The following is a 24,908-nucleotide window of genomic DNA, read 5'->3' as shown; positions in this document are numbered from 1 at the left end:
GTAAAAATGCAATAATGTTGAAGGCATGAGGGGGGCATTTGACCCTGCTCCATACATGCTGGCTCCACCCTTGGTTCCTGCCTCGATTTGGGCCGGGATCATAGGGCTCGATTGATTAGGCTTTGGCGATTGTGTAAAAGGCTGAATTCGTGCCAGATTGTACTAAAATTTTGGAGTTCATTTTCTTCTTTGTTATTTTTTTAAAGAAGTGTGTTTTTATATTTTTTGTATTCAGCCCGCTTGTTTTGTCTTATTACTTTTAATCGAAATTGGTTTCTTGAGGCTTTTAAATTTCTCCTGACAAAAGAAAGCATAAATAATCAAAAGTGATTTTACTCTGTACATTCTAAAATAGATGTTATATTTTTAGAGATGAAACAAGATTTTATAAGATATTATTTTTATATATTGATAGAAAGAAAAATGTATTTTTGTATGATAATAATATGAGAGATTTTTTGCATAAGAAAATGTGGGGTACTATAATATTTTTAATGGAACAAATTTAAAAATAAAAGTATGACATATACCATTGAATCTTGAATACAAAGAGTACTACTATCATTAATGTGATTAGAAGCAACACTATTGTTCAATTGAGTGTTAAAAATATTAAAAATAGCTATACATTGTACTCATGCAGGCAAATAAAAAGCGGAGTAATTTTAATTTTAATTGTAATCTAACTAGCCGTTGCATTAGCCGTTGCATTGCATTCAAGAAATTGAGTATCAGTGAGAAATTCAATTCATTCGTCAATCCAAAAATTCAATCGTGTTTTTCGACGAGGAGGCAGAGGTCATCGGAACAGAACGCCGCCACGGCGTGTCGCCCTCAACGTCACCCTTCTCCATGCCGCCTCGCGCCGCCGAAATTGAAGGCTGGCGAGTCAAGCAGTAGGCCCCACGAAAACTAGTCGTTCAATTTATTTTACGAAAACTAAATTAATATACTCCATCCGTCCCTAAAGAGTATGGACTATTTCTTTTTTCGTCTATTCCTAAAGAGTATGAACTTTCTAATTTAAAAAAAAATTCAAACAACATTACCCCTACTACACATCATTTTATTTACAACTTATACCATTATTATTAACACTTATACCATTATTTATCATAATTTAAATTAAAAAACAAAAAAAAAACAAAGCTTGCAAAACTTAACATCTACAAAGTTACAATAGGTATGTATATATATAGACCCATATGTGTTTGTTCTTCATTTTCATTTTTTTTTTCCTTCTAGAATTCTCTACTTTTGTCTTATACTAGTATATTCTATTTATTTCTAATATTTTTATTATAAATTATCTTTAATTTAAAAAAAACAGGTTTATTGTTTATTGACTCAACTTTATTTTACCAAAATAATATCCGCAAGTGTACGGGATTATCGTAGCAAACAGCAAGCAAGAGTATATCGTATCCCACAGAGACAATTTAGTGTAAACCTAAGTACCACGAACAAATTTCAACTACTATCCAAACGAAGAATTTTGGTTTTAAACTAAAAACTACTAAAAACATATAAAATCAGAGATTAAAGAGAAACACTTAAACAAAGAAACAAAGAAGCAAGTTGCAGACAGAGATGAAGAAATATGCAGAATTCAAGGATCCGATGCACAACTCATAGTCTAGCCCAATTGAACTTAAATTACCATTTAAAGTCTCTAGAATCGTTGAATCAATCACAAATATGAATTTAACCCTTTCCTAAGGTGAGAAATCCGCAGATTAAGTATAACAATTGAAGTCCCCTTCTAATGTTTAGACCTAAGTCTCAATAGATCGATTAGATTAATGATCCCTCTCAGAATCTCAACTCTCCCGAGTTTTATTGAATAAAGGTGTGAATTATTCCTCTTTCAAGATTAATTATTTCACCTCCCGATTACTCTAAGAAACCCTAACGCTACCAATTGGTGATCAAGCAATTGACAGGAAAAAGCACATGAATAAACCAAAAAAATTACAAGAGCTAGATAAAAACGAAGTCAATTGGATTAAAACTATGAATCAATGCATCTTCACCAAGAATTCTACATAAAAGATTTTTAGCTACTCATGTTCATGGAAGAAAACAAGTCTAAACTAAGAAAAACAATGAAAACATGATACGGAGTACAATTGGCGGAGGAATTGAAGCTTGAATCTTCAATCTTCTTCCAAGAGTATTTAAGATGTTTGGCGACGGTGGTGAATGAGTAGAGTTGCCCTAGATTTTCTTTCTTATCCCCCTCTTCCAAAAATCGCGTTTCCAATAAGAAAATCGCTAGAATTACGTACCCGGCCGGGTGTCAAATCTTCAGTACTCTCCAGACTGTCGCAGGTATAATTGCACCACCCGGCCGGGTACAATTATTGTACTGGAAAATCACCTGGCTGGGTGGATCTTCTCTTGAAATCTCTGTCCACTTTACGGCTTCTAAATGCCACCCGGGCGGGTGGATTTTCTGCACAGAACCTCACCCGGTCGGGTGGGACCCTGTTTCGCCCAATTTCTGTCTATTTTTGCCTAAAACACTCAACAAACACGTGAACTCCAAAACATATACTCCCTCCGTCCCGCTTAAGATGACACGTTTTCCTTTTTAGTTTGTCCCAACCAAGATGACACATTTCCTTATTTGGAAACTTTCTCTCTCCAATTAATACACTCAACCACTTTTTCTCACCCCTATTAAAATATTCACATTTCTTTCTCTCTCTATTTTAATACTTCCACCCACCTTTTCTCTCTCCAATTAAACACATTAACCAATTATTCCTAAAACCCCGTGCCGGCTAAGAAATGTGTCATCTTAGCCGGGACGGAGGGAGTAGTAATTGGCTGGAAATAACCATTTTGAGAAAAAAAAAACTCAATAATTAACCATATCAACGTACCAATCACGACACTAAAATACAAGTTTGTGATTTATTTGAATATATTTCATACAAGAACATATTAAAATAAGAAGACTAGAAGAGCAGCTTAGTTTATAAAACATTTTTTATTTGTGGAAATAATCCCCCCAAGCTCAAAGTGAGATTCCATTTGAAGGTGTCCTAATTTTTAATTTGGCCCAAAATAAATTTTTTATCTTACTTTATTCTTCTATAATAGAAATAAATAAAGAAAGCCCGAAACATATAACACGCCTTATTAAAAATTTTGAAATACTTAAGACTTTACAAATTAAACCGACAAATCATAATTATATAATAATAGCAACAAAAATTAATTTTAGTTCAATCTAACTATTAACTATAATATATGATTAAAAATCTAAAATATGTAAAACAATTTTATAATCATATATTCCAATATTCCGTGTAGCAATATTTCTAGAATTTCATTACGAAAGAAAGTTGATTATAATTTTTATGCCTCATGCACTCCATTTTTAATAAATCATAATTAAAAATTTAAAATATCGTACTTTTCAGAAGGAGCACACATCTATGTGTAATAAATCGAAATCGAATAAGTATTATATAAAATTATAATATATCTAATTTAAATTACAGAGTTTACTTAATTAGATTGTCATTTATTAATTTTTTTGAAAAATAGGAACACGAAACGATACTTAATTGATTTTTTAACCGTGAGATGTGATCATTTTCGATCTCAATAATTTTACGCAATAGAAAGACACGATAATTTTATTGTACTATCGATTAGTATAATATTCAATAATTCATATACAAATAATTTTTAGTAATTAAAATAAATTATTTACAAACTGAACTTGATTAATTTACTAAGGAGTAATTAATTTAGCATAATAACTTAAATTTAGTTATGATAAGCAGAGATATATAATTTGAACTTCAATAACAAAATCATTCAAAACATACTAACTTAAGAGCATCTCCAATAGGTTTTAGGCCAGCCATAGGCCAGCCATAAGCTAGCCATTCTCTCCCCTGCCACGTCAGCAACACCAAAAAAACCACCTGCCACGTCAGATTTAGGCCAGCCATAGGCCAGCCGCATTAAAAACAATTCAAAATATACTACATTTACGGAACTACAAAACCATTAAAATACGGAATAAAATGTACGACATATATACGGGAAAATTCATTAATTGCAGTTACAAAAGTTACATAGTTTAAAAAAAATTTACATGCATAAATAAAGAAAAAAACTATCTCCGTGCAATCCTCCGTGCCCACAACTCTTCAATTATATCCTTTTGGAGTTGAATATGAGCATCCACTTAGCGCATGTTGGCAAATTCCTTCAGTCGGCCGGCTTCATCGAGAGGTACCCCCTGTCGTACATTAGGGGTGGCCGTTCCGTGACTTGGACCGGCTTCATCGTCAGTGGCCCAACTAGTCAGTTGTACGCCTTCGTCTTCGACGATCATGTTGTGAAGGATAATGCAGGCGTACATTATTTGGCCAACGCAGCCGACATCCCACAAACGCGTTGGACCCTTAATTGCCGCCCATCGAGAATGGAGCACACCAAATGCGCGCTCCACGTCTTTGCGCGCCGACTCCTGTCGTTGCGCAAAGTAGGCCTTCTTTTCATCAGTTGTTTGTCTGATCGTCTTCACAAAGACCGGCCACCGAGGGTATATCCCATCCGCCAAGTAGTAGCCCATATCATGATGGTTGCCGTTGGCCACAAATGAGACGGCTGGACCGACGCCCTGACACTTCTCGTTGAAGAGGGGAGACGAATTCAGGACGTTGAGGTCGTTGTTCGACCCGGCTACCCCAAAATACGCATGCCAGATCCACAGCCGCGTATCAGCTACGGCCTCGAGGATTAACGTGGGGTTCTTTGACTTGTAGCCGGTCGTGTAGGCCCCCTTCCAGGCAGTCGGACAGTTCTTCCACTCCCAATGCATACAATCTATGCTGCCTAACATCCCGGGGAACCCATGCTTCTCCCCGTGCATCTGCATCAGATCCTGACAATCTTGGGCAGTAGGGCTTCGAAGGTACTGCCCACCGAAAGTGTCTATCACGCCGTCACAGAACTCCTTCAGACATTTCAGTGCTGACGACTCACCGATGTGGAGGTACTCGTCCCACATGTCTGCCGCGCCTCCGTAGGCCAACTGTCTGATTGCCGCCGTGCACTTTTGGATGGGGGTGTGGCCGGGTCTGCCAGACGCATCGTGCCGGAAGCGGAAACACAGATAGCGACGCTCCAATGCCCCAACGATGTGCATAAACAACTCCCTGCGCATCCTAAAACGCCGCCGGAACATGTTGGCGGGAAACCGCGGGCGCTCTGCAAAGTAGTCGGCGTACAGCCGCTCATGTGCAGCTAAGTGATCCCGATCAATCACTGCTCGGTGGTGGACAACTGGTGGAGGGCGAGGTATCGCCTGCTGGTGGTAGTGCTGTTCCACCATACGCATATACCGCTCCATCCCGCGGTTCATGTAGGCTTCCATAGCCTCGTTCATCCTCCGTTCGTACTCCTCACGATCCCCACCACTACCACTACCGCTACCGCTACCGCTACCGCCAGCGTTACTCATCGCTCGATGCTCTTGAACAGAAAGTTAGACAGAGAGAAAACTCGTTAAAACAAGCGGTGCAAATGAAAATGAAATGAAAATCGCGTTTATATAGGATTTAAAAAAAAAAAAAAAAAAAGGAAAATCGGCCGCTCGCCGGTCGCTGGCCGATCGGGATGCCACAATAGCGGCTAGCCGATCGGCTAGCGCATCGGCGAGCGCCGAGCGATCGGCGAGCCCACGCCGATGCGCTCGCCGATTTGCCGCTCGCCGGCCGCAATAGTTCGGCTAGCCGACCGGCTAGCGCGAAAAATCGGCTAGCCGGTGGGCTAGCCGCTATTGGAGATGCTCTAAATAAGAGCATGAAAAAAAGATTTTTTTTATTTCTTTTATACATTCTAAATTCACAAACCACAGCAACTTTACTACTACTTGAATAAAATTTGAATCTCAAATTATTAAATTAACAAGAAGCATAGTCATAAACATCAATACAATATATAAAAGGGAAGTTTTGGAAAAATTTAAAAATGTATTATTAAAGCCTAAAAACATGTGATTAAGTGGAGTGAGTGGGAGGTTAGGAGTATATCACTACGATGGAAGTTTTTTAAATTTCATCTACCCATTACACTCTGCATACCAAATTAAACTGCTATAACCTCTCGATATGGCAGGTCATAGATGAATTCGACCAGCACGTCCATTTGGTCGAAATTGACATCGAAGAAGATCCAGAAATAGCTTAGGCTGCTGGAATCATGGGTACATCTTGTTATAATAAACCATCAAATAATGACACGTATTTAAATTTCTATAGGTCAAACCATAAGCAAAAACAAAAAAAAAAAAATGCGTTAATCATTAATGAGCTATAACGATTCAACATTGGATCTATTGACGACATTACGAGTTTAAAAAATAATCTCCCCATTTTAAAAAAAATAAAGAAATTATTTTTATGTTTGGTCTGTGTCCTAAAAATAGAAAGTTTAATTTTAAAAAATGGACTTATAATCCACCAACATTAGTTCACTAATTTTCATTTTCTTTCATAATTTTTTCTCTTTCTCTTTCTTATTTTACCAATTTTATAATAAAATCATGCTGCTTTTTAAGTTTTTATTTTTAGGAAATGGAGGGAGTCATGACAAAACTATAACAATATTACACGCTGGTTTTCATTAATTTTCAATTTTGTCTTATATCTTACTTGTAATTTTTGTTACATACATTTTTTTTTAATTAGACAAAAAATAGCATAAATGGGTACATCTTTTACATAAGAGGAAATACGGTATGTGATTATCAATAAAACACAAGGTTGGTAAAAAAATCTGTGATTTGGGAAATACTACCATCTTTTTGCATAATCTGTCAATTTTTATTATATAGCAAAATACTCCTCTTATTTTAATTTTGTTGATATGTAAATTATTAGTTGAGTGTAATCAGAGCATGCCTATGTTCTTCATAAACATATATAGCCACATTCATTAGATTAGTACTACACCTTGTGAACCCAGTTTGTTTTTGTGGTTGCAATTTAAGAAAAGGAGAAGCAATAAATTTAAAAAAAAAAAAAAATACTCACTTGGGATGTTTCCTAATTTTGATGCAAAAAGCATTAGTTGTTTTTGGGAATGTTGTTTTCCAAATTCAAGCTCTCTCTTTACCATATTCAACTCGCCCAAGGTAATCCCTCCTCTAGTTTATTACCATATCTAGCCTACACTTATTTCCAAGATCCAATTTTTATGACAACGACTTTTAGTTTTGAATTATACAAAAGCTTAATTGTACTTCTATTTAAATTAGGTATAAGATTTTTTAGTCACCCCACTCCCAATTTAATTTTTTGTGACCAAAATTAACTCTATAATAAAATCGCGATTAGGAATCTCTCATAAATCATATTTACATCAGTAATAGGACACCAATTCCATAGGAGAACCCAAATTCGAGTTGGTGTGAATTGGCTGTGGAGAACAAACGGACAGTCGAAATTTGCTGCAGAGAAGAAAGAGAGAGTTGGTGTGGATTTGCACGTTTAATCACGGTAAAGTTTCATACAGAAAGAAACAATATCATGTGTTGTCTTTTACCACTATAATTCATGGAAAAGTAAACTGTATGCTTTTATGTTTTTGGTGTGTAATTTATCTGTATAGTCTCTGATTTTTTAATATTCCCTCGGTTTCTTTATAGTTGAGTCATTTTACCGTTTCGGGAAGTTTCTTCATAGTTGAGTCGTTTCCTTATATGATAACTTTTTCCTCTTTCTTACTTTACTCTCTCTTACTTTATTCTTTCTACTTTATTCACTTACTTTATTCTCTCTACCTTTTCCCCTCTCTTACTTTTTTATCTATTTATTTAACACACCCAACATTTATTTCTAAAACTCCGTGCCGAAAAGTTCTGCTTCAGCTATGAAGAAACGGAGGGAGTACTTGTTACTACCTCCGTCCCCCAAATTTTGACACACTTTGACCCGACACGGGTTTTAAAAAATATAATGAAAAGTGAGTTGAAAAAGTTGGTGGGATATGAGTCCTACTTTTAAAGTACTCCCTCCGTCCCAAGGAAGATGAACCCTTTTTTGGGTGGCACGAGATTATTTTGTGGGTTAAGTGGAAAGAGTAAAGGAAGAGAGATGGAATAAAGTAGAGATAAAAGTGTTTCCATTTTTAGTAATGGGTCATCTTGGTTGGGACAAACCAAAAAGGAAAGTTAGTCATCTTCAATGGGACGGAGGGAGTATTAGTTTTATAATAAAAATGAGAGAAGAAAGAGAGTCAAAGTATGCTTTTAACTTTTTTGGTGTGTAATCTCTGGCATGCTTATTATTCTTTAGGTTCAAAGTTAGAATATGATCTCCAAAGACTCAATCCGTCGAAGAATGAAGCAAGATTTCTTCAAATACCTACCATCAGAGATCGTCACCAATATCCTATTGAGACTTCCTCTTGAAGACATTGCAACTTGCAAATGTGTTTGCAAAACATGGCTCAATCTCATTGAGACTCACTATTTTAACAAGTCCCATCTTTCTAAATCCTCCCCTGCCCTAGTGGTCTCAATGTTGACTACAAATTCAAATTGGTTCAATGTTTTCAAATTGAAAGAGGAGCTTAAGCACAAGCACAAGCAATTTTCAATCAACATGTTTGATTTCCCCCAAGCAACAAAAATTCAGGGTTCTGCCAATGGTCTACTTCTTCTAAAAAATCCATTTCGCAATCATCTTTATGTATGTAATCCTATCACCCGTGAATTCGTTGAGCTTAGTGGCCGTCTTACACGCCCTAGAGAAGATTGTTATGGAATTGGAGTGAGCAGAATAAGTGGTCAGCATAAGGTTGTCTATTTTAACTCTAAATACGGCGAATGTCATGTATACACTCTTGAGTCTGGATCCACGTGGAGGGGCGTTAAAGCTGCCATCCCCTCCTCCGATCGTTGTTTGAGCTCTGTTGGTGCATTTGCTAGTGGCAATCTCTATTGGTTGGTTTCAAATGGGTGGAAGAAGTTTCCTTATGTTTGTTGCTTTGATCTTGAAACAGAATGTTTCAGCACATTTCCTATACCCCTTAAATTCATCGCGGATAAAGTTAATCCCAAGGGAATGTTATATACTTTGGGGGATTGTCTGTGTTTTTGTGATGACGATCCACCAGATGAATTTGAGTACGATAATGTGATATGGTTGTTGAAGGAATATGAAGAAGTCGAGAAAGGTTGGTGCGAGGTACGTGCCAACATCAGACGAGGACCTTATATAAGTGTGTTCAGACATCATCGTTATGATGGTCATGGTTACCACAAACGTCTTCAGCCTATCAAAGTTTATTGTAATGGGGACATGTTGATGTTATATAAGAAGGAGCACTTTTTATACTACTCCAAACAGAAGAGAAGTCTTAAAGAAATTGGTTCGTTTGGTGAAATGGATGATGATTGTTTGTACATCAATTCTATTCTTCTCACTCCAAGTTTTTTCTCACTCAAGAGAGGCTTTGGTATGCAAAATGTGACTTCATTTTAATTTGTAGTACTTTTTTTTTAATCCTCATCGCGGGCTTGTAATTTACTTATGTTGACTATTTTTATTTGTTTAACTATTATTGATTGATTGTTTATTGTTTAGCAATGTCGAAATAGTGTCACAATGGCATGTGGTTAAGGATAACAATGTTTGGAAAATCATGACCGGAAGAGGGGAATAAAGAATCATTGATAAAAGAATAGCATTGAAATCTATATAGTTCAATCTTATGAAGATTCCATTTATGTTGATACCTTCCGTTTTCACATCGAAAACAATATCTATAAATTGGAGTGATTCATGAATATAAGTTATGTAACATATCAATTCAATACCAATGAAAAGCTTGATAAACATAATTGTCTTCATTTATCCTAGTTAACTTTAACTAGATAACTCAGTTGAAACATAGTTACTAAACCATAGTAATTAGGACTTAGGAGAGCCTCTGGTTATAAGTAATAAGTAAAGTAAATATAGATTGATCAAGATAAGAATCTTTAGATCATCAACAAAGATATGAAAACAAGATCATGAACATTTTTGGACATGTTCATGCAACCTTAAATTTTGCAATCACCTTAATAATTCTGATATAGAGATGATAAACAATGATGATTTTCCTGCAAAATAGGGGCGCTTATATACCAAGAACCGAATAAACTCTTTAGCCTTAAACCAAAATATATGTATATATATATAAGAAAAAGAAGAAAAAAGAGTGGCAAGGAAGACGATCAATGGGGGGTTTTCGACATGCTTCCTTCTGTGTCTCTTTCTTCGTTTAACCACTGCTAGAGTGAAACCGGTAAGCAACAAAAAATCAAAGAAACTCACTACTGAATCTGTCAGAACAACATACTATATGGGTGAATTCATCAGAAAAACAAAGTTCAAATTGAGTAGACAATATGTTACTACTATATAGAACGAAACCAACTCAATACTGATTCAATCGAACATAACTAGGCGAATTCATCGGAAAAGCAATGTCCAAATTGAGTGGACATATGTTACTATAGATCTTCAAATCAACAAAATCCAAGGAGCTTTGCTGCTACATTTGGTACGATGTGTATACACGTGATAGCCATTATAATGCACGACTCAGTCATAATTTGCGACAATTTCATCTTTTCTGGAGCTACTCCTATTCACCTTGGGCTATGAACGGGCCGATGAAAAACATATGAGGAAACTAAGCATGTTCGATTACTGTTTAGTCGTGAACTGACACATCCAAATGAAAGTATGCTGTTGATTCAAGTATATAATACAATCATCTACAGCTGTATTAATTAACTACAAAATTAATATAATTTTCAGAAATGGAAGCCATTGACAAAATCTGCAAAAATAGAGATAATTCTACTCGAACCAAAGCTGATAGGAGTACTCGATCAGATCAAGAAGGGACGTAATGGGATGTAAGCATTGTATCTTTGGTTGATCTGCTTATATAGTTAATGACATAATGATTTATTTTCTCTGTTTTCTTATTTAGGTACCAAGTATGATTTGGATCACAAAACATCAAATAGATCTGCTCAAAACTTCAAATCATATAAAACAGATCACATAATCAAAAGTAGAAAACGGGGAAAAAAAAGGACTACTGATGTGAATTTTGAATTGAAAAATAGAAGAAACAAAATTCCATTAATAATTTTGAAAGAATAACATAAAATACATAATCAATAAACAAATCATAAATTTTTTGATGTGAATCATCAAGAAACCAAGAATCTTACCTGTTAATGAAGATAACCACGAAATTGAAAGATTTAAAGGGGTGCGACTATGTGGGTATGATATGATGAAGAGAAATCGGCAGAGATGAAATATGGAGAAAAAAAATAGCCATGATGAAAATATTGAGAAGAGAATTCGGGATAAATAAATAAATGATAAAGCGACGATATTTTTATGGTATCTTCTTTTTTCATGTACTATTATTACCCTTTTAGTAGAGGCTTATTCACAATAAATGGTGGTAGGATGCTGAAGAAAGTGAAGTTAGAGGCAATATAATATACATTTTCTTTTCTTGAATCTCAAGTTGATATATTGGAGGCGCAAACATATTCTTTTAGTTTTCAATGAAAATTTTGGCCTATTTTTGTAATTTATTTTGCTCTACTACTACTTTTTCAAAAGTTTCCATGCTTAGCTTGCCTAAATTTACTTCCAAAAATATAACGTTATGTGTGTGAAGTGTGATGAACTTTTGAACTATGATACCAATAACATAAGAAAATAATATTTATTTATTAATCTCTTAATTAATACTCCCTCCGTTTCGCCATAGTTGAGTCATTTTACCATTTCGGCAAGTTTCTTCATAGTTGAGTCGTTTCCAAATATAATAATTATTTCTCTTTCTTACTTTACTCTCTCTTACTTTTTTCTCTCTACTTTATTCACTTTCTACTTTATTCTCTCCACCTTTTTCTCTCTCTTACTTATTTTATTTATTTATTCAACACACTCAACATCCCTTTCTTAAACTCCGTGCCAAAAAGTTCCGCCTCAACTATGGTGAAACAGAGGGAGTATCTTTCTACACATTCTGTCAAAAAGAGCATCCAAAAGGCTAGTAGCCATTACCAAGACATTGGTAATTTGTATTACAATAAAGAACATTGTATTACCTGAATAAGGGTCGCGTTAAAATAAAACCAACCTTCTAATCCAGAAACCCAGAACTATCTCAATATTATGTATTAAAATTATCAAAACAAATACAAAACTTTCTCAATAAATTTGTGTTGATAAAATTATGTCTTTGTGTTGAGATTTAAATTTACATGTTATGTTGAGAAAGTTATACTTATATGTTGAAAATTTCCAACATAATATTAAAGTTTTGGGTTCTGGATTGAGAATTAGTTAGCATTTGATTATAGCACACCTAAATAATGCATAACTAATGTAGTTGGTAGTTCCTTGAACTAGTAGGTTTCCCATGCTGTAACAACCCTATAAAATGGGGCTTTAGTGTTCTCTCAATACAACATAAAATAAAATCAAACTCCTATTCCATACAAAGCTTTAGCCACCATGGTTTATCCTTAATACAAGGCTCTCTCGATATATTCATTGAGTTACGGAAAATGCAATATACACTAAAAGAAATAAATCATATTAAATCCTAACTATCAAACAAAGTCCTAACAACCATATAAAATAAATCATAAAAATGTGACTAAACATTATAAATCCATACATAAAAAATCACAATTTAAATCAAATCCTAACAAACATATAATTGCACAATATTTATGATAGTGGAATTCCAAGGGTACATTCATTATTGTAGAGTCCCTGTAGTTCCAAACTCCATTTATTGTTGTACTTGAAGAGTCTCAACTATCCCTATAAATACAAGGTGAAGAGCAAGATCAAATACACAAGAAAATACAAACTTATTTCTTTAAGAGTTCTCTTATAAATCAGTACTCTTCTTTACTAATTCGTTCATCACAAATCTCTTCAATGGCTATGGCAAGCCCCACCCGAGAAGAGATCGCGAACTATGATTTGGAGAAACAGGTGCAAGAAATGCAGGAGGAGCTCGAGAAGCTCAAGATCGTAAAGGAGGAAGCCGAGGCAAATATGAAGAGCAAAAAGGTGGAGCTCGATAGGCTGTACAACAAGATCAAAGACGAGTGTAATGCAAAGGTATGTTACATCTTCACATGATCATTTCTATCAAGAAACTAACTAAATATGATGCTTTTAATAGGTAGAGGAAGCCAAATCTAACCCAAAGGTATGTTATGTTATGTTAGTTTATGTATATATATCATGTGTCCTAATGATCATTTCAGTCAACTAACTTACTAAATATAATGCTTTTAAATATAGGTGGAGGAAGCTAAACCTAATAATGCAAAGGTATGTTATGTAATGTAGTATCAGTTAATAAAAAAAATTGATGATCATTTCAATTATGAAATTTATTTGAATGTGATTGTTTCAATAGGTGAATGAAGTTAAGAAGACAGATGATGACTCGAAAGATGGAATTGTTGTGGGACGAAGATCGAAGAGAGAGCGGAAAGCACCAAATCATTTGAAAGATTTCAAACTTGGCTAAAGTGAGTTAGCTTTATGTGATTTCATATTTGTTTTCTTGTTTAATTAATGTTAGTACGTCTTATTTCCTAGAAGGTTGTGGTCTAATATTTCAACAATTTAGTAGTATGAGATGAGCATGCATTTTGTACAAGTTTATGAAGTTGATCAAAAATAATTTAAATTGAGAGAGTTGTGTAAATTTAAAGATTTTGAGGAGAGAGAAAGTAGTTAGTTATAATTAATACGTAAGAATTGACATTAATACCCTTTTAATTTAATTAATAATTATTTAAATTTAAAATATATTACACTTGACATTATATTAACCACAAGATCTTCTAATCTAATGATTAAAATTTGGTCTCAATTTTGGATTGATAATTAGTTAGCAATTGAATACATCCCTCTCAATTTAATTATGTAGTTTCGTAATCATGGAATGAAATAGTTCCGCAATTATGTTATCAATTAATTATGAGATTTGTAACTCATATTTATGTGATAACCTAATAATCCTATCATTTTACGGATCAAAAGTATCATTTTTACTAAAAATGATATTTATACACGATAAAATGATATTTTTTCAGCATGCATAAAATGATACTTTTAATCCATAAAATGATATTCTGTTCTATAAAATGATACTTTCCGTCAGGGTCACCATAAATATGAGTTATCATATGATCACGTCCCAATTGACATAACTACTTTTTTAATCCCATTATATAATTATAATTTTCCTACACTGGCTCTCCATCTTTAGACCATTCAAAGATTTAACCACTTGAGCTGCATCGGCTACCACATCTGCGACTTAAAAGGTTTAACCATCCGCTTCTCTCACTTGGTCTCCCGCTGCCTCTCTCACCGTGACTCTGCAGCTGCTGTCCACGACTTCCACCTCTCACTCGAGGCTAGATACAGTCAAGTTGATGATGAATTCTTGGAGGAATGGGTGCTCTACGCCATCAATCACAACGTTCAATCCGTCAGCGTCCATGCCGATCAATCACTTGCGCTTCCTGTACCGTTTCTCTCCTGCAAGACGTTGTGGGAGCTCGACCTCCGGCAGTCATATTGGGTTTCCCTACCCGGGCGCTTATCTCAGTCAAACTCTCACCCACGCGGCTGATATTACAATCACGAGCCAAAGAATTACAGATTAAGAACAGTAACAAGTAACCCTAGCTATTACAAAATCTTGAACCGATCTAAGCTATCAACCTTGCTAGCTCCATAATCTGCACACTTAATCAAACAGTTAGTAATAACAAGAAGGATCCTCTCGGATCTAAGCTCACAGAACTAACTAAGAACAAAGAGAGAGACAATAGATCAAAGATTATTGGCTCAGAACCCGCCACAACAACACAGATTTATTCTTCCAGAACTAGACCAAGGGAGCACCAAAGGATTGGATAGAGTTAACCCTCAGACCACCAATACCTCCACCAGAGAAACCCTTCACACCAGATCAAGTTCCACAGACAAATCTCCACACATGACCTTCAAGTTCTCACAAACCCTAGTTCTTCTCCAGCACCAAGCAATCGAAGAGATTGCCTTACACCAGCACTCACAACAGATCTAACACTCAAAGAACCATGAAAGATCACCAAGAGATGGCCGGAAGTTCATCTGAGAAGAAGAGAGAGTAGAGAGAGATGCTCTGAAGAACAAAACGAAGAGAGAGAGATGATAGATGAGATAATGAAACGACGTATAACCATCTCTCACTAATCACAAACAACCCTGCATCCAACGGCTGCCAAGCAAGATCTAAGAGGGAGGGCACGTGGCAGCATCTGGCGATAGAGGGTAAGTTATTAGGCTCAGCCTAATTAACAACATCCGGGCTTAACAAATAACACAGCCCAAATAAGAGTCCACTCTAATAAAGCCAACAGTATGTATATATGTACTATATTGTAATGGTTGTTTGAAACTGATAGGTTCTTGAGTTCAATGGTGGTCCCTTTGAGCAATCTCCTCCTCCCCATTTCCCAACATGAAATGTCTCAAGGTGATAGAAGGACGTTACGGAATTCGCACAGTATTTCAAGGAGTAATGATCTATTTGACGGGGACTTTGTATAGTGAGGTGGAGTTTCCTCCTAATGTGATTGTTGTTGAACAAATTTTTGACATATGCGATTATGAACAGTATGGCGGGCCAGACTCTAACTATACTGACAGCGATTAAGACATTGAATTACAACTATTTTCACTTGTTTTAGTTATTTTGATGTGTGCTTTGGATATTGTTCTTTGAAGCTTCGGATATCGTTCTGTTTTCGTTATTGTGGAAGTTTTAGTGGAATCTTGTGATGTTGAGTTTTTTTTCCAGCTTGTTGGATGCTTCGCGCAATTGTTAGTTGTTAGAATCACTTAGATCTAGTTTCACTTCCTGTTGAATGCATAATTATGGTTCACTTCTGCCTATCTGTCACTCTAGTTGGTCAGTTAGCGTAAATCCAGTAGTTTTCAGTTTAAATTTCTCGTTTACGTTTCGTCCCAGGCATGCTCTGTTTTTTCTTGAAGTTTGTTTATCCATGGTATTTCAAATGCTCTGTTTTACGTAGTTACTTGAAGAAGATGAAGTAGAAAATTGAAATACCAACTACTACCAAGCCACCCAAAAACACAACTCCCCTAGACAGAGTTGGCCTATAGATGCTCAAGTTCGAGGAGCTCGGGTTATGATTTTCCGCCTTCTTGCGCATAAATTCATCTTTCAAATTAAGAGTGCAGTTTCCATGTCCGGCTGTTAGGACAATGGAGTGGCCATTTTCCACATCTCCGAGAGAAACCTTGACCTGAATGATAAGAACGTTTCAAGTTTAAAAGGACAAAATTCATACTGAGGTTCTCAACATGAGGCATATTTAGGAGTTTCACAACTCATAATGTGCATCAGATTTATAATTACACATTGCCAGCATTTAATGGGATTTTCCCTTCTCGGTAAATTCCGGCATAAACATGAATGGGAACATATTAAAGTTAGAAAAAAAACAGGATCACTTCTGGCAGATTTGATATATAATGTGAGACCCAACATATGATAAAAATGTACTCCCTCCGTTTCATAGTAGTAGAGGCATTTCTTTTCGGAGATTAAGAAAAAGTTGTGTTAGGTGAGTTAAGTAAATGAAGAATAAAGTAGGAAATGAAAAAAGGTAGAGAGATGTAGAGAGAATAAAGTAAGAGAGAGTAAAGTAGGTGGGAAGAAATGTGTTGACTTTTACCAAAAAGGGAAATGACTCTACTACTATGGAACGTACCAAAATAGCAAAATGACTCTACTACTATGGAACGGAGGAAGTAGTAAATCTGAGAGCAAAAATGAGTTATTATACCGTTTCATCCATTGATAAATTCCTTAAATGACTTTTTAACGAATAATTTCGGGCATCAGTCAAGTAGGACAACTTACTTGTTAAGCATTAGGAACAATCATATTGTAAATCAAGTAGGAAACTTTGCTTGTTGATATCATTAGAACAATTGGAGAACAAGCAAACATATTGTAAGAAGTAAAGATCACATGTCCCCCAATTTCTTGTCACAACACTAGAGTACTGCATACATCTCTATTCGGAATTCAAACATCATTAAAAGAGCAATTGAAGTGCTTATTTCTCAAACCATAACAGATACTACAATCCAATGAAGAGAAATAAACAAAAATTAACCTCATAATGTGAAAGCAAATCATATACCATTCCCAAGAAGTCTCAGGCAAGCAACCAATGTCTTCTTTTATTTGCTATTTGTATACAACTTTCTAATCATCTTTTAATTGCAGTAAGAGAACTAATAGTCAAATTTATTGCTGATTTCACTTCCCCTGGATGTTGGCTTATTGGATATCTATATTACTGAACACTTGTCATCTAGTACTTAAAGGCAATTCTGCAATTCGACATTGAATAGAAACGAGAATAAAGTAAAAAATGAATAAAATAAGAAAGAGAAAAAAAGTTACTACTCCTACTATATATGAAAATGACTCGAGAACTTGTCAGAATGAAAAAAATGAGTAAACTATAAAGGAACGGGAACAGATCATACTCCTCAATCTTCGTCAATCTTGGGAGGCAAGTAGAAGCGTATGTAGCACATCTCTGCAATTTTATACTCGACCACCAATGGAAGCTCCGAGGACAAACTTAAAGTGACAGTGGTAGACAATGGGGAGGCCTTAGTGAAGGAGTTGAGATACCTAAGAGCAAATCTGAGAGACACTGGCTCATTCATCTCAACATTCACCTCTTCGTCAACAGTGGTGTTGTGCTTATATACACTATTTGCAGTTACCATATCACCCGTGGATGAGAACTCCACACCTTCGTTTTCGTTTGTAACAGAGATGACAACTGCAAGAAACAAACATAGGTAGTAGGAATGAGTCTTGTAGCAGTAAGTCACCATATCTTAACACACACCAAATTCACCTGTGTCACCAATGCTACTAAGATGTTTGCAAATCCAAGAGAACTCAACTGATGGCATGCGAACAATAGCATGGTACTCAGCTTCTGGCATTCCTAGATGCTCACTCTCAATGTCCATCAGCTTCATCTCAAATTTTGAGGTCTTATCTTGTCCTGTAAAACATCACAATTTTATTATACATATCAAATCCAGACTAAATTTTAATACATGTGCCAATTCATATATGCAAATCTAAGTCATAGGGTAAATCATCAATCGATTAAATCACATCAATAATACACCCTCCGTCCCACATAATTTTACCCACTTTAACCCGGCATGAGTTTTAAGAAATTTAATGGAAAGAGAGTTGAAAAAGTTGGTGGGATGTGAGTCCTACTTTTAAAGTATCAGTTTTATAATAAAATGTGAGTAGGAATGAGTTAGTGGAATATGAGGTCCACTACCAAAAATGGTAAAAGTGAAGTGTGTAAAATTATGTGGGACGCCCCAAAATGGAATACTGGGTAAAATTATGTGGGACGGAGGGAGTAAATAGGTAGAAATGGATGTAATCAGATCAATAAGTGAAATTTTTTCAAAAATCAAAGCAAATATCAATCATTGGATCTTGTGATGTAACCGTTAGATGAATGTCATGTGTCATCTAATAATGTAGGATGTATAGTCTAATAATGTAGGATGTGTACTCTAATAATGTGTTAGGAGGGGTTTTCCTCTTAACCAATCGATTCTCCGGGTAAAGCACAAAATCAAGAAATCTGTTGATTAATCCGGCGCCCAAGTGCTTGGGTCGGCGGTGATCTACGGAGAAAGAGCTGAGCGCGAGATTCGATCTCGTCGGCAGCAATATATAATTAGAGTTTTGTGATTCAAGCCAAGTCGGGCGAAATACTAATTTCATTAATTGGTTGAATCAATAAAGTGATAATAATATATCCTATTTATAATGCTACAACTACTACCCTAACTTAACGAACAAGAATCAAATATATGAAAAGATATGTAAATCCCTAATATATTTAAACTAAAGGAAGGTTCGTAACATAATGTAGCTCGGTTAATAATATAACACGTTTTAGTCTAATAATATAGATTGTGTAGTCTAATAATGTAGCTCGAATAATGTAGGATGTGTAGTCTAATAATGTAGTTCGGCTAATAATGTAACACGTTTTAGTCTAATAATGTAGATTGTGTAGTCTAATAACGTTAGGGGTGGGGATTCGGTCGGTTTGGTTAGAACCGAACCGATTAGTCGGTTAACAGACTCATTTTTTCTAAAATTCGGAACCAGAACCGAACCTTTTGTCGGTTCGGTTCGTTGAGGAACCGTTCGGTTCGATCTTTCGGTTCCACCGAAGGAACCGAACTCAAGCTCATGGAAATGTTACAAAGTGTGAACTAGGGACAAGGACTAAAGCGAGTTTTGCATACTTTAAGGTTTGCATGGTTAATACAAGAAGAAAGGCAAGTTAAAAATCTGAAGTTCATCACCTAAAGCTACCAAGTAAAGGGTAATATACTAAAAAACAAACAGTTTAAGGCTTTTTTGAAAAGCAAGTAACATCATAAACTTATGTATGCATATAAACTAATCCTCAAATATTTGGTAAGGGATTTCTGGTATGCAACTTCCAGTGAGAGAGAAGGGTATGCAGCGTAGCAGCGGCAGTTTTACTAGATTACAGTAGGGTTTTTCTTTTTAACGTTTTACAATTTTCCTTTTTTACTCTTCTAAAATCAATATATAAAAAATATAAAACTAAATATTAAAATTAAGCGGTTATTCGGTTCTAACCTATCGGTTCTCGGTTAGAACCGAGAATTGAGTAATCTCTCTAACCGAAACCGAACCCTCACCTTCTTTTTTCGGTTCTCGGTTAACCAAGAACCGAAAAAATAAGGTTCGGTTCTTGGTTAACCGAGAACCGTTTCCCCAGCCCTAAATAACGTAGCTCGAATAATGTAGATTGCATAGTCTAATAATGTAATGCTTTTAGTTTAATAATATAGCTCGAATATTATTATCACTACCATACCATCCAATCTAATGATCCAAAATTATCTTTGATTTTTGACAGGATTTCACTTATCATAAAACGAAACGTACTGGGGCTTTCGAACATGAAAGTGGCATAGTCGGTGGCGTCGTCGGCCTTCAAAGTGATGATATCGCATTTTAGCCACGGTGTCGAGGTTCATCCCCATGGAGATGTTTCGGTCGCAGCGGTAGTGGTCGAATCCCTCCGAACGGAGCAGCAGCGCCACCAGCGCCAAGTGGCTGGAGTCGAAAGCCTGCAGCTGAGAAACCGGCGGGGGAGCAGTCGAACTTGGCATCGGTTACAAGCTCCTTGATCGATTCCACAACCTTCTTCAACACATTCCCCTGCACCAACCGTAGCTCCAACATCTTGATTTCAGAGAGGAGGTAATGTTGGAATTAAAAGAATTAACCTTGATTTTTATAGTAGTATGCATGCACAGACTAAAATAATGTTAAAATATTAATTTTTAGAATACAAATGAATTAAATAAAATTATATTCAATATCTTTATGTGAAAATTGTTAACAAAAATGTACTAATATATAGATTGACAATAAATATTATGAAACAATTAATTTCAAACTATAATATTCCAATATTAAATCTATCTTAATAAAGATCTTATTGAAGAAAATAATCTACAACTAATATTATCTACAAATATATATTGTAGATTTGAGATCAATAAGAGTGGCTCGATGCTAGGATATTTTCCATATATATTAATTTATCAGTTTTAAATATACGTGGAATATAACTTTAATCCATAATTTATCTATCTATCTATCTATACAATATATAAAGGGGAGTTTTTGGGATATTTAGGAAAATGCTCTTTTAAAATAGATATTATTATTTAAATTTAACTATAAACATGAATGTTGAAGACAACGTGTTTTGGTTTAGAGTCAGTTAGTTTCCATGTGAAATAGTGGTATATTTAGTGGCATAATGTTGCACGTTTCTCATCAATTAGTTATTGCATATTGTTCTCTATAAATATATTAGTTATTGCATATTGTTCTCTATAAATATTTGTAATCCTTTGGCATTAAACAGAGAAGAATAAAAAAGTATATTTCCATTTTCATTAGTTTATCAAGCTCATTTTCTTTAGTTTATCAAGTTTTCTAAATTTCCATAATTAAGTTATTTTGTTGGAATTAGAATCCACTCGAAGGATTCAAGTTCGTAACAGATAGCCTTTTGTTATTCATGATTTACTTTGTACTTGTAATCTTACTTTTATAAGAGTAGTAATTTATAAAACAATAAATAAATTACTACTCTTATAATATAAGGCATCGTGATCCCCAATCAAAATTTTTAAATAAAATAAAACAAGTAATAATTCTAATTAAAAGGTATAAAAAGCTCGCTTCCAAACAATAATAAAATATATATTATGTGTATAAACTCTCTTCAAAACAATAATAAATATAGTATTACGTAATAGTTGTAATTAGTTCTAACATTATTATTTCCACATTAAAAATAGTAATAGTTCTAGTAAAATAAAATATAACAGGTAGCAGTACGTAGACGCTAATTTTAATTTTATTATTGTACTTTAGTTGAATGAATACTATATGAATCAATTTTAGCATTGCATATATGAATGTTAATGGGTGCATGTATTATCTATGGAATATGCATAAACTTTCCATATAATTAATAATGTTGGGTTATATTTAGAGTGTTTCCATAATTTGTTTATCTAATTGGAATTGAGGCAATTTATATTTCCATATGTTAAAAATTTATTGGTGTGACATACCAAATATATAGGAATGCCATCTTAGTATGTCTTGAGTAGGGAATTTTTTCTCCAAGGTAATCTCCTCTCGTTTATTACCTTATATGGCCTACACTTATTTCCAAGATCCAATTTTTATGATAATCACTTCTGGTTTTGAATTATAGAAAAGCTTAATTGTTACTTTTGTGTAACGTTTTTTAGTCAATAAATTTTTTTTGAGCAATATTAATTAATGGTTATATTGGGCGATTAGGAATCTCTTTGTGAAATCATAAATCCTCTTTATATATAAGGCAATTCATAACTCCTATTTACATGAGTACGAGTATGAGTATAAGGCAAGTCATAAATCTTATAAATAGGACACCCCAATTCCATAAGAGAGTCCAAATTCGAGGTAGTGTGAAATTGGTGTAGAGAATAATTTGACAGTCGAAATTTTCTAGAGTAATAAAAAAAGAGAGGTGGTGTGAATTTCCTGGAGAGAAGTGGTGTGCACTTTATACAGAAAGAAACAATTTCATGTGTTGTCTTACAACTATAATTCATGGAAAAGTGAACTGTATGCTTTTATTTTTTTGGTGTGTAATCTATGGTATGCTTATCCAGTTAATCTCTGATTTTTTTTCATACTACTTGCAAGAATGTGTTAGTTTTTAGTAAACTAGGCGGCTTATGCATAGTTTATTCTTTAGGTTTAAAGTTAGAATATGATCTCCAAAGGCTCAATTCATCGAAGAATGAAGCAAAATTTCTTCAAATACCTACCATTAGAGATCCTCACCGATATCCTATTGAGACTCCCTCTTGAAGACATTGCAACTTGCAAATGTGTTTGCAAACCGTGGCTCAATCTCATTGAGACTCACTATTTTAACAAGTCCCATCTTTCTAAATCCGCCCCCGTCCTTGTGGTCTCGATACCGTCTACAAATTCAAATTGGTTCAATGTTTTCAAAATGGAAGAGAAGCCCGAACGCAAGCCGATTAATCCAATCACCAAATTTGATTTCCCCCAAGCATCAACAATACAAGGTTCTTCCAATGGTTTGCTTCTTCTAAAAAATCCTTTTCGTGATCATCTTTATGTATATAATCCTATCACCCGTGAATTTGTTGAGCTTCGTGGCCGTCTTACTCGCCCTCGAGAAGATTGTTATGGAATTGGAGTGAGCAGAATAAGCGGACAACATAAGGTTGTCTATCTCAACCCTACCTACGACGGATGCCATGTATACACTCTTGAATCAGGATCTTCATGGAGACGCGTTGAAGGTGTTATCCCCTCATTTGCTGCTTTGATCTTGAGACAGAATGTTTTAGCACTTTCTCTCCACCAATTGAATGTCTCAAGAGAAACAACGTTAACCAGGGAATGTTGTGTACTTTAGGAGATTGTCTGTGTTTTTGTGATGACAAACCAGAAGTTAAAAGTGACTATTATCACGTGATCTGGTTGCTGAAGGAATATGAATTAGTTGAGAAAAGTTGGTGCAAGGTAAGTGTCAAAATCAGGCAGAAGGAATATGAATTAGTTGAGAAAAGTTGGTGCAAGGTAAGTGTCAAAATCAGGCAAGGACCCGAATTATGTGTCCTCATCGATCATCCTCATTATGGTCAGGGTTTACACAAACGTCTTCTGCCTATCAATGTGTACCAGAATGGAGACATGTTGATGTTATGGAATGAGGAACACTTTCTATACTACTCTAAAGAGAGGAGAAGTCTTAAAAATATTGGTTTGTTTGGTAAAATGGATGATGATTCTTTGAATATTAATTCCATTCTCCTCACTCCAAGTTTTCTCTCACTCAAAAGACACTTTGGTATGAAGAATGTAAAATCATTTTAGTTTGTACTTTTTGTATCCTCATCACAGACTTGTAATTTACTTATGCGGACTGTTTTCATTTATTTAACTATTTTTAATTCATTGTTTAGTTAAATAAACAGTTTTTCTTTATTTAGTTTATATAGGGGTTGTAATGTGTTTATGTATTTATTCTTCTGCATTTTCATTTTAGTTTACACATTTCTAATCTTTGTTGTAAATCTTTATTTACAATTAGAATGCCTTCATCCAAAACTTTCTATTGATATCAATTTAAAAATTATTTACACATCATTCTTTATTTCATGTTCCTTTCATTTTCTCCATTTATAATTCCGTTACTAGTTCAAAATTGCACGTGTTTTTGAAAATGCAAAAGAATATGGGTGAAAAAAGTTGCAATGTAAATCTTATTTTAGTGTTCAATTGTATTCGTTATTTTCTTATGAACATTTACATATGACCTTTGAAATCCCAATATAATACTCCCTCCGTCCTACTTAAAATGCAACATTTGAGAATCGGCACGGGATTTTATGTAGTGTTGTTTTGTGAGTTAATGATGAGAGAGTAAAGTAAGAGAGACAAAAAAGTAGAGATAGAGTTGTTTCCATTTTGTTCGAGAATCATGGGAACTTGGAAGTGCATGGGTTCATTGATGCAGATTGGGCTGGAAACCCAAATGAACGGAAGTCGACTGCAGGATATTTCACCTTTGTGGGGGGAAATCTTGTAACTTGGCGGAGTAAGAAACAAAAGGTGGTAGCTCTATCAAGTGCCGAAGCGGAGTTTCGTGGAATTAAGAGTGGGTTGACTGAAATCCTCTGGCTGAAAAGGTTGATGACAGAACTTGGATTGATGTCTAAGGAACCGTGCAAACTTTTTTGTGACAACAAGGCAGCGATCAGTATATCTGAAAATCCAGTGCAACGCGATCGAACAAAGCATGTTGAAGTAGACCGTCACTTCATCAAGGAAAACATAGAAGCAAAAGTGATAGATCTTCCCTTTGAAGTAGATCTCTCTTTATCTCTCTACCTTTTTCATTTTTCACTTTATTCTCTCTTTATTTAACTCATTTAACACAATTTTTCTTAATCTCCGTGCCGAAAAGAAACGCTTCCATTACTATGGAACGGAGAAAGTATAATTTAAATGCACGTAAAATATAAAAACTTTAATGACGTCATGTATCGGTTATTAATGCTTTT

At 34.9% G+C, this 24,908-nt stretch overlaps 4 protein-coding genes and 1 pseudogene across 4 annotated transcripts; 3 read left to right on the top strand and 2 right to left on the bottom strand.

Moving 5' to 3' along the window:
• Positions 1-231: 231 nt before the first annotated feature.
• Positions 232-5,368, bottom strand: LOC148924187 (uncharacterized). Its single transcript, XM_089058637.1, has 2 exons — positions 4,478-5,368; positions 232-297 (listed from the first exon to the last, which is right to left on the bottom strand). Exons 1-2 carry the CDS (start codon positions 5,366-5,368, stop codon positions 232-234), a joined length of 957 nt encoding a protein of 318 aa, XP_088914763.1.
• A 2,974-nt stretch (positions 5,369-8,342) lies between these two features.
• LOC148924186 (putative F-box protein At3g16210) lies at positions 8,343-9,518 on the top strand. Its single transcript, XM_089058295.1, has one exon. It carries the CDS (start codon positions 8,343-8,345, stop codon positions 9,516-9,518), a length of 1,176 nt encoding a protein of 391 aa, XP_088914421.1.
• Positions 9,519-13,019: 3,501 nt separating this feature from the next.
• On the top strand, positions 13,020-13,617 carry LOC125211359 (uncharacterized). Its single transcript, XM_048111102.2, has 4 exons — positions 13,020-13,199; positions 13,264-13,290; positions 13,386-13,415; positions 13,504-13,617. Exons 1-4 carry the CDS (start codon positions 13,020-13,022, stop codon positions 13,615-13,617), a joined length of 351 nt encoding a protein of 116 aa, XP_047967059.2.
• A 4,061-nt stretch (positions 13,618-17,678) lies between these two features.
• On the bottom strand, positions 17,679-20,472 carry LOC148924185 (DNA sliding clamp PCNA-like; annotated as a pseudogene).
• A 2,134-nt stretch (positions 20,473-22,606) lies between these two features.
• Positions 22,607-24,433, top strand: LOC148924184 (putative F-box protein At3g10240). The gene is made up of 3 exons (XM_089058636.1): positions 22,607-23,248; positions 23,332-23,421; positions 24,362-24,433. The coding sequence occupies exons 1-3, from the start codon at positions 22,607-22,609 to the stop codon at positions 24,431-24,433; spliced, it is 804 nt and encodes a 267-aa protein (XP_088914762.1).
• Positions 24,434-24,908: the final 475 nt, after the last annotated feature.

Source organism: Salvia hispanica, chromosome 5, assembly GCF_029641045.1.
Source record: "Salvia hispanica isolate PSC_SH4W2 chromosome 5, Shi_PSC_v1, whole genome shotgun sequence".
NCBI classification, from domain to species: Eukaryota; Viridiplantae; Streptophyta; class Magnoliopsida; order Lamiales; family Lamiaceae; genus Salvia; species Salvia hispanica.
This window is presented reverse-complemented; position numbering and strand designations above follow the sequence as displayed.

Excerpts from the sequence above, each read along its gene's own strand:
- LOC148924187 (XM_089058637.1), bottom strand. The coding sequence starts at position 5,368 with ATGCGTATGGTGGAACAGCACTACCACCAGCAGGCGATACCTCGCCCT. Across the intron at positions 298-4,477 it reads AGGAGTCGGCGCGCAAAGAC|GAGAAATTTAAAAGCCTCAA; the intron begins GTGGAGCGCGCA and ends TTCTTTTGTCAG.
- LOC148924186 (XM_089058295.1), top strand. The coding sequence starts at position 8,343 with ATGATCTCCAAAGACTCAATCCGTCGAAGAATGAAGCAAGATTTCTTC.
- LOC125211359 (XM_048111102.2), top strand. The coding sequence starts at position 13,020 with ATGGCAAGCCCCACCCGAGAAGAGATCGCGAACTATGATTTGGAGAAA. Across the intron at positions 13,200-13,263 it reads AAGACGAGTGTAATGCAAAG|GTAGAGGAAGCCAAATCTAA; the intron begins GTATGTTACATC and ends TGCTTTTAATAG. Across the intron at positions 13,291-13,385 it reads AAGCCAAATCTAACCCAAAG|GTGGAGGAAGCTAAACCTAA; the intron begins GTATGTTATGTT and ends TTTTAAATATAG.
- LOC148924184 (XM_089058636.1), top strand. The coding sequence starts at position 22,607 with ATGAAGCAAAATTTCTTCAAATACCTACCATTAGAGATCCTCACCGAT. Across the intron at positions 23,249-23,331 it reads CGTTAACCAGGGAATGTTGT|GAATATGAATTAGTTGAGAA; the intron begins GTACTTTAGGAG and ends TGGTTGCTGAAG. Across the intron at positions 23,422-24,361 it reads TTGAGAAAAGTTGGTGCAAG|ATTGGGCTGGAAACCCAAAT; the intron begins GTAAGTGTCAAA and ends TCATTGATGCAG.